Source organism: Microtus ochrogaster, chromosome 1 (genome assembly GCF_000317375.1).
Source record: "Microtus ochrogaster isolate Prairie Vole_2 chromosome 1, MicOch1.0, whole genome shotgun sequence".
Lineage (NCBI taxonomy): Eukaryota > Metazoa > Chordata > Mammalia > Rodentia > Cricetidae > Microtus > Microtus ochrogaster.
This window is the reverse complement of record NC_022009.1, coordinates 14,334,653-14,344,205: the sequence shown is the minus strand read 5'-3', so window position 1 is coordinate 14,344,205 and position 9,553 is coordinate 14,334,653. Positions and strand designations below refer to the sequence as shown.

The 9,553-nt window shown below is 42.3% G+C and overlaps 1 protein-coding gene across 5 annotated transcripts in view; it reads left to right on the top strand.

Moving 5' to 3' along the window:
- Zbtb25 (zinc finger and BTB domain containing 25) overlaps positions 1-9,066 on the top strand; it is a 23,068-nt gene extending 14,002 nt beyond the window's left edge. For all 5 annotated transcript variants that reach the window (XM_013355715.2, XM_026779508.1, XM_005343226.2 and 2 more), the window contains exons 2-3: positions 2,857-3,036; positions 7,695-9,066. In XM_013355715.2, coding sequence (XP_013211169.1) covers positions 2,864-3,036; positions 7,695-8,838 — 1,317 coding nt within the window. In that variant the 5' untranslated portion in view covers positions 2,857-2,863 and the 3' untranslated portion in view covers positions 8,839-9,066. The remainder of the gene's footprint in view (positions 1-2,856; positions 3,037-7,694) is intronic.
- The last annotated feature ends 487 nt before the right edge of the window (positions 9,067-9,553 follow it).

Below are 9,553 nucleotides of genomic sequence, written 5' to 3'. Positions count from 1 at the left end.
CTGGTCTACAGAGCTAGTTCCAGGACAGGCTCCAAAGCCACAGAGAAACCCTGTCTCGAAAAACCAAAAATAAATAAATAAATAAATAAAAGTCCTTTTTACAGTTTTCTTTATGTAGTTTTATACCTATGTCTTATAAATATATTTTAGAGATTATATTGTATCAATATAGTTTTTAATGAAAGTGACTCTTTGTCAGCAATAATATTATTGGCATTATGCTATATTTTGAACTTTATTTGCTAATGTATATATTGCTTTTGTTATATATCATCTGCTTAGCCAGCAGGAAATCCAAGTTTTTCCCTAATTCCTCTTTACAAATATCCCTCAAGATTCCCATGGAGGTTTTATCTCTAGTTCTTCTCTATGTTCCCTTTTAAGGAATGAATATGGGGGCCAGGCGGTGGTGGCTGATGCTTTAATCCCAGCACTCGGGAGGCAGAGGCAGGCAGATCACTGTGAGTTCGAGGCCAGCCTGGTCTACAAGAGCTAGCTCCAGGACAGGCTCCAAAGCTACAAAGAAACCCTGTCTCGAAAAAACAATACAAAACAAAGAATGAATATGGGGGAGGCAGATTTGGCTTTAGAGCTTGGGTTCAAATCCTCTGTTTCTGGTCTTGGGCGTTGGTTCATTCAGTTCTTAATCTGTAAAGGGAATTTAGTATTTCTTTGCTTGTGAAGTTCTGTTAAGAATTGAATGAGAGCCAGGTGGTGGTGGTTCACACCTTTAATCCCAGCTCTAGTGGCATTTTATTTGTATTTTAATAAATGAAGCTTGTCTGAAGATCACAGAGTAGTAAAACAGCCCTACTGGTCAGCCTTACAGACCAGGTAATGGTAACACACACCTAATCCCAGTAGCCACATTAGTTGTTTAAAGGCAGTGCACGCCTTTAATCCCAGCCCTAGAGAGGAGTATAAAATGGGAGGAGACAGCTCTCAGACACAGTCTCATTCTGAGATTCCTGGAGGCAGGATTGCCATTTTCAGACTGAGGTCGAGGTAAGAGCCAGTGGCTGGCTGCTTTGCTTTTCAGGTCTTCATGTTGAACCGCAGTTTCTCTCTCTGAGTTTTTATTAATTGTGCTTCGCCTAGCACTGGGAGGCAGAGGCAGATCCCTGAGTTCTAGGCCAGCCTGATCTATAGAATGAGTTCCAGGACAGTCTCCAAAGCTACAGAGAAAGCCTGTCTCGAACCTCCCCCACCCCACCCCCAAAATTGAATGGGTTAAAGTGCTTAACACATGGGAAGTGTTGTAAAGTATTAGCTATTTTTTCCTATTTCTTTTGTATTGTTGATTGCTCCCTTGCCTGATATTCATGCTGCTGCCAATCTCTCGATGGATAACTCTGCCTTCCCCCACTGACCCCCTCAGGCCTTGGTTTCATTTTTGGAATCTGCTTCTTCTTATTACTTTTTTTTTAGACCGGGTTTCTCTGTAGCTTTGGAGCCTATCCTGGAAACTAGCTCTTGTAGACCAGGCTGAACCTGTACTCATAGAGATCTGCCTGCCTCTGTCTCCTGAGTGCTGGGATTAAAGGCGAACGCTATCACTGCCCTGCTGGAATCTGCTTTTTCAAAGCATGTTCTCCTAGTCCCTGGTGACCCCCATTGAACTGCAGCTGCCTTCTCCCTACAGCACCAGGGCTGTTGGTATAGCTGGGGGGAGGTGGTGGCGAAGTGCAGCCTCCCACCTGCCTAGAACTAACTTTGCTGTGTCCTTGCTAGTCAGAGTCACAGTCACGTAGTTTGTCTTGGCCAGAGCTTGCGTGCATATCCTTGTGCAGAGTTTTCCCTTAGGCTCCTTTGCCTACTCCATTTTCTTACCTGGAGAATCTGAATCCAGGTAGCGTCCAAGTCTAGCTGAGAGGAGGTCAGGTAGGCTCTTTCTCGTGAGCTCCCAGGCCCCATATAAACTGCGGTATGGCTAAGTTCCACAGACACTTCATGACGGCAAGGAGGCCAGTGTCTCCTGAATGCCAGAGGATCTCCAAAGAAAACTGAGTTCTGGCCCGTCCAGCTAGAGAGAGAGCTTGGGCTCACAGCCAGGGAAGACGCCCTGCTATTCCCACTTACAACTAACATTTGAGTAGCAGTTTCTATGACAACCGAGTTTTCACTAATTCTGAGCCACACATGGGTATCCCATTTCCATCTCGCCAATGAAGAAACATCATTCGAAACATGATCATGCTGGGCAGTGGTGGCACACACCTTTAATCCCAGCCCTTGGGAGGCAGAGGCAGGTGGATCTCTGTGAGTTCAAGACCAGCCTAGTCTACAGAAGAGTTCCAGGACAGCTATGGCTGTTACACAGAGAAACACTGTCTTGAAAAACCAGGGAGGGAGGGAGGGAGGGAGGGAATGGGAGGGGAGAAGATTGGGGTAGAACTCAGAAGTAGAGGGTTTACCTGGTGTAGATGAGATCCTGGACTCATCTCTAGAACCTTGAGGGAAGTACATGTGGGGCTTGCCTAGCATGTGCAAGGCCCTAGGTTTGATCAAATACATATACACACCAAAGAAACAATTACATAGAAAGGGATGAGCATTTTTTTTTACTCATGTGTCACTCAAGCAAAGCTACCTTCTTACATGGTTAAAAAAAAAAAAAGACCATGTCATACAGTTCAATAGAGTTTATCTCAGTTGTCATAATGGAAGGGGTTTGATGTTAGATAGGGTGTCAGGTTAACAGTGTTGAGTATTTTCATTTAAAATTAGGCCTTAATGCCCTAGGTTTGTGTGAACTGTAACTAGTTTTGTGTATCAATATATGTATATGTAATAGATATTTATGTATAAGTATTTTTAGATATGTATAAACACATCTATACATCTGATTTTTTTCAGAGCCACAATGGATACTGCTAGCCATAGCCTTGTCCTTCTGCAACAGCTGAACATGCAGCGAGAATTTGGTTTTCTGTGTGATTGCACAGTTGCTATTGGAGATGTTTACTTCAAAGCCCACAGAGCAGTACTTGCTGCCTTTTCCAACTATTTCAAGATGATATTTATTCATCAAACAAGGTAAGAATGTGCTCTTGTAAATGGGAAGAATTTCTAATATTATGATACATGTCTTACTATAATATTATTTAAGGGACTGTTATGGGGTAGCTAATACAAAATTTTAATTATAATAACCTTATATATGAGTAATTGATCTATCTCAGTACATAGTATCTATGGTAGAACATATTAATGAAAACAAGTATAACCAAAATTGATTAGGGCTTGGCCCAGCCTGGTGTGGTGGTGCAAGTCTTTAATCTTACCGCTTGGGAGGGACAAGCAAGTGGATCTCTGAGTTTGAGGCCAACTTGCTACATAGTGAGTTCAGTGCAGCCAAGGCTACCTAATGAGACCCTATCTTGAAAAAAACATCCCAAACAAAAAAAGGCTTAGCCAGTGCCCAAACATTAATCCTGTAATGCTGCATACTCCACTGTTTTCCAGGTCTTAGAGGAAAGGCAGCTGGTCAGTTGGGCACAGTGTAGTTCTGTCTGAAGCTCGCCGTCTGCTGTAAGCGCCAGGCTATTGATTTTTCGTGCGGCAACGCTGCAGTGTCACAGCCTGCCATCACATTCCACACCACCAGCCAAGATCATTTGCTTCACATGTTTGTTTGGTTTGTTCTTTTTGATCCTTTGCATTTTTTTTAAATTTAGGTAACATGGGAATTCAAATTCTTTTTTTTTTTAAATAATTTTATTTAACTTTATTTCATGTGAGTTGGTGTAAAGGTGTCAGATTCCCTGGGACTGGAGTTACAGACAGTTGTGAGCTGCCATGTGGGTGCTGGGAATTGAACCCGCATCCTCTGAAAGTGGAGCCAGTGCTCTTAACCTCTGAGCCATCTCTCCAGTCCGGGAATTCAAATTCTTAGCTCTTTGTTTATTTATAAATTTTGAGACTGCATCTCACTAAGTTGCCCAGGCTGGCCTTGAACTCACTCAGTATCCCAGGAGGACCTTGAACTTGAGAATATCCTGCTTTGTTTTGTTTTGTTTTGGCTGCAGTCTTGCTTTAGTCCACGCTGGCTGACTGACTGACTCTATTGCTGTTAAGCCTAGAGGAAAGCAGAGGGCATGACAGAAAAGCTGCCCCCTTCCTAGTGGGCAGGAAGAAAGCAGAAACAGTGCAGACAGAGAGTAGCCCTGGAAGATATGTTCTTAGTAACTCTTCCTCCACCTTGGCCCCATCTCCTAGTTTCTACCACCTACTAGTAATCTGTGGACTGACTAATACACTGATGAAGCCAGAGTCCTCATGACTCAGTCACTTCCTCAAAACCCATCAGTTGGCTACCAAGTCGGCACATGAGCCTTGAGGGGACAGTCCACACTCACATCCTGACACTCAGCTTTCTTGTCTGTTAAATGCTGGAATAGTGTACTTTCCTTTTGGGTATTGAAAGATTAAATAGATTAGTAAAATTAAAATGCTTAGAACAGCCAGGTATGGTGGCACATGCCTTTAATCCCAGCACTGGGGAGGTAGAGGCAGGCAGATCTCCCAGTTTGAGGTCATTCTGGTCTACAGAACAAGTTCCAGGATAGCTAGGGCTATGGAGAGAAACCATGTCTTGGGGGGAAAAGTGTGTAGGAACAGAGATTTGCTGTTACTAATGTGTCTAACGTCAGGGTATATTCAAAGTGAAAGAGTTCTAGCAGGCCTGTTTTGAGACATTTGGAACAGACTTTACAAATCTGAGAAATCGGGAGCCCTTCAGGTGTTGCAGAGGAATAATATAAGATGTATTGCAATCAGAGGGGAAATGGCAAGGATTGAGGTTAGGTAGCTAAAGCGAGTAATCCCAGCACTTTAGATACAGAGACAGGAGGATCACTGAGTTTGAGGCCAGCCTGGGCTATATTGTAAATGTCAGGCCTGAGTTACATAGTAAGACCCTGTCTCAAAAAATCAAAATGAAAGAAGAGTGGTATAAAAACATTTATAGATATGAAGCAAATGTGGTCACCAAGTCAACAGAGTAGATGAGGTGATCAGAAAGTGTGGCCCAGTGCAAAGATGGGGTCGGAATGTTAGCCAGGTAATGGGAAGTCCTTTCTGCTAGAGGAGTTTTGTATCTGCTGTGACACTGTAGATCACATTCACCCCTCAGCCTTTGAGCTGTGACTTGTGAGTTTAGAAGCAATGAGCATCTGAATGAAGCCCCTGTTGTGAGCTAGGTGCTGTCCAAACACAGGCATTGGGAAAGGTGAGGCCTGCCCTATGTTGTCTTTGTGTTAAACAGCTAAACTCCACATAACAGAATTCTGAACTTATATCCCCAAAAATGCTTGTCACACAACATGCCAGTTAATAGACAGCGCAGAACAAAAAGCATGAAACCTAAGAGAGGAAGCAGGGATCCCCAGACCCTGGGGATAGAGAAACTGGATTGCAATATGCTGAATCCCAGTGCGTCCGACTCTGAGAATAAACATCTGCTCAGGGAAACTGAGTCCACTGATGCTGCCCATGCTTCTGCACTTGCATGATTTTCTTAGCTGTTTCTACTCTAACTTTACAGAGCTTTACTCTGTTTTTCTGTCTAGTAGCCAGATTGAATTTGAGATTACTATAGTGTTTTTCAAAATTATACCTGTGTTCATTTGTGATTTAAAGATTTAGAAGCCAGGGCAGGAGAAATGGCTCAGTGGTTAAGATTTAGAAGCCAAATAAACTTAGCATCATTTACGTCTTAAATTTTAACAATTTTATTCTATTCCTTTAAAAATATGAATACTTGGTTTGGTTTGGTTTGCTTTTGTTTGTTTGATTGTCATTTTGTTTGTTTGTCTATTTCTAAGAGTGTTTTGCCTGCATGTTGTGAGCAGGTCCTCTGCCAGAGCAGTTAATGCTCTTAACCGCTGAGCCATCTCTCCAGCCCCTGGTTTTGGTTTTTGATGTAGGGTCTCATTATAATTAACAGTTTTAAATCATCCAACTTAATGGCAGTAATTACATTGATAATGTTCTACCTGCAACTGTCACTGTTTCCAAAGCCTTTTCATCACCCTAAACAGAACACTGTACCTTTAAGCAGTAACTTTCCATTTTCCTTCAGCCGCCTGTAACTACCCCTTATCTAACTGTAGGTTTCCCCCAACCCCATACGTTTCTGTCCTTTGTATATGGTTGTTTGGCCTGCATGTATGTCTGTGCTCCAGTTGCATGCCTGATGCCCACTAAGCCAGAAAGGGCATTGGGTCCCCTAGAACTGGAGTTACAGACAATTGTGAGCTACATATGGGTGCTGGGAATGAAACCAGATCTTCTGGAAGAACAGCGATTTTTTTTTTTTTCTTTTTGTTCCACTGAGCCATTTCTCCAGCCTAGTTCTTTTTCTTTAAATGTGTTTGCCCTAGATATTTCTTTTTTTTTTCAGGGTTTTTGTTTTGTTTGTTTTGTTTTGTTTTTGTCTTGTCTTGTCTTTTTTTCTTTTTTCTTTTATTTTTTTGAGACAGGGCTTCTTCTTGTATCCGTGGCTGTTGATGAGTGCTGGGATTTTAAGGCATGTGCCACCATGCCCAGCTTTGTTTTAGCTATTTCATGAACATGGTACCATACAATTTTTTAACTTTTTTGCCTGACTTTTTTCATTGAGCTTGTTTTTTTTTTTAATATTTATTTATTTATTATGTATACAATATTCTGTCTGTGTGTATGCCTGCAGGCCAGAAGAGGGCACCAGATGGTTGTGAGCCACCATGTGGTTGCTGGGAATTGAACTCAGGACCTTTGGAAGAGCAGGCAATGCTCTTAACCTCTGAGCCATCTCTCCAGCCTCCATTTAGCTTGTTTTTAAGAGTTCAACCTTGTTATAACACACACCAGAATTTCCTTATTTTGTTATGGTAGAATAATATGCCATTGTATTTTTTTAAGATTTATTTATTTTATGCATGAGTGCTCTATCGGCATGCCTAACTTTATGCCAGATGGAACATCAGATCCCACTGGAGATGGTTGAGAGCCACCATGTGGTTGCTGGGAATTGAACTCAGGACCTCTAGAAGAATAGGTGATACTCTTAACCGCTGAGCCATCTCTCCAGCCCTATACCATTGTATTTACAGCCCCATTTCATTTATCCCTTTTTTCCCCTCTTTTTTTGAGGCAGGGTCTGTCTAGTAGCCTTGACTGTTCTGGAACCTACTTAGCTCAGGGCAGCCTCAAACTCAGAGACTCTCCTGCCTCTGTCTCCCCAGTGCTGGGATTAAAGGCTATACCACTGCACTCGGCATTCATCTTTTGATGGATATTTAGTTGTTTCCAGCTTTAGCTACTGTCAACAATGCTGCTCTGAACACCACCATATAAGTGTCCTTTTGAGTCTCTGTGTTTAGTTCCTTTAATGTGTTCAGTGTAAAAGCAGAGCACCTGTTTTAGTCTCTCACCTAGAACAGATGCTACTGCTTAGGGGTCTCTCAGTGTTGCACTAATCTGAGTATCCGTTTGGGTTTCCTGTGCTGGCCAGTAGACTGCATGCACAAAGGTTTGTGGATGGACCATAAAAGCAGTTAGGATCAGAATCTGATTTCTTGTTACCATATTTCATCAAGGCAGATTGCCAGATTTAAACCTCATGAAGAATTTGTCTTAATCTAAGATTGCTGGAAACCAAAAGGCCAACTAGGTTGGGTTTCATTTCATTGAGTTTGTTTTTGTTTTAACAGTGAATGCATAAAAATACAACCAACTGACATCCAGCCTGATATATTCAGCTACTTGTTGCACATTATGTACACAGGAAAAGGGCCCAAACAGATGGTGGACCACAGTCGTTTGGAGGAAGGGATCCGATTTCTCCATGCTGACTACCTTTCCCACATTGCAACTGAAGTGAATCAAGTGTTCTCACCAGAGACTGTGCAGACCTCAAATCTCTATGGTATTCAGATTTCAACAACCCAGAAAACAGCTGTCAAACAAGGGCTGGAGATGAAAGAAACCCCTCCCAGTAGCAGTGGGAACAGAGCTGCTGTTCAAGGTGACCACCCACAGCTGCAGCTCTCCCTTGCGATTGGGCTGGACGATGGGAGTGCAGAGCAGCAGAGGGCCCATCCTGCTGCCCAGGCCTTGGAGGAGCACCAGAAGCCCCCGGTGTCCATCAAACAGGAGAGATGTGATCCAGAGTCTGCGATCTCCCAAGGCCTCTCCTCGTCTTCATCAGAAGTGACTGGCCCCTCTTTTACAGAAAACAGTATCAAAGTCCACTTATGCCATTACTGTGGGGAGCGTTTCGAATCCCGTGGTAACCTGAGACAGCACCTCCATACCCATGTGTCTGGATCTCTCCCGTTTGGTGTCCCTGCTTCCATTTTGGAAAGTAATGACCTTGGTGAAGTGCATCCACTTAGTGACAGCAGCGAGGCTCTTGACTGCCGGAGGCTTAGCTCCTTCATTGTCAAGGAGAAGGAGCAGCAGCAGCCACCGCCTGAGCACTCGAGCCGGGGTCCCGCGGAGCCTTTACAGATCAGTCAAGTGTCTTTGATCTCCAAAGATACAGAGCCAGTAGAATTAAACTGTAATTTTTCTTTTTCAAGAAAAAGAAAAATCAGTTGTACCATCTGTGGTCATAAATTTCTTCGAAAGAGCCAGTTACTGGAACACATGTATGCACATAAAGGTAAATCTTACAGATATAACAGGTGCCAAAGGTTTGGGAATTCACTGGCCCAGAGGTTTCAGCAGTGTTGTGACAGTTGGCCCGATGGCCCCCTGAAAAGTTCTCGCTTGTCACAAGAACATTTAGACTTGCCTTGTGCCTTAGAGTCGGAGCTCACACCAGGAAGTGTGGATACCATCCTTGTTGAGTAGCAGCTTCTCCTTTAGAATTTTTATACCAGTCTTGGAAAAGATTCATACGCCATTTTAAATTCATAAATTATTTACTTCTTCATGGTCTGTTGACTTAAAATAATCTGTCCCTGGTTTTGAGGTTTACATACCAGTTCTTATTATAAGACATGGTTATTAAATATAACTTTCCAATTACCCTATGAACTTTTCTATAAATTAAATGATAATTTGAAAATCAGAAGTCAATGTATAAACTTCAAAGTGACTGATTATTTATAAAATATCTTGTTTTTCCAGGTTACAGAGTCAGTAAGATGAACTTGCATATGAAGCAGATGAGATCTGTTTTAAAGAATGTTTTAGAGGCTGGGAGTGAAGCTCATCTATAGAGGGCTTGCCTACATGTGTGAGGCTCTAGGCTCAGTCTTCAGCGCACACGTGCTCACAGAAAAACACACTTCAAACTGTCACTCTTGTCTCATGTTTCATATGAATTATGTCCTCATGAAAACGACTTCTAAATATTTTCTGATATATGGGAAATCAGTAGTTATTTTAATGTATAACTGTATATTATAATGTATAAATGTATATTATAATGTTCTAAGACATGGCTATACCAAATCACGAGTAGTTTTACTGTCTGCTTCCTAGTCCCCCAGCCTCTTATTTAATTAACATCAAGTATACCTCATTTTTTAATAAAAATATTCCAGCTAGAAGAAAGGACTGG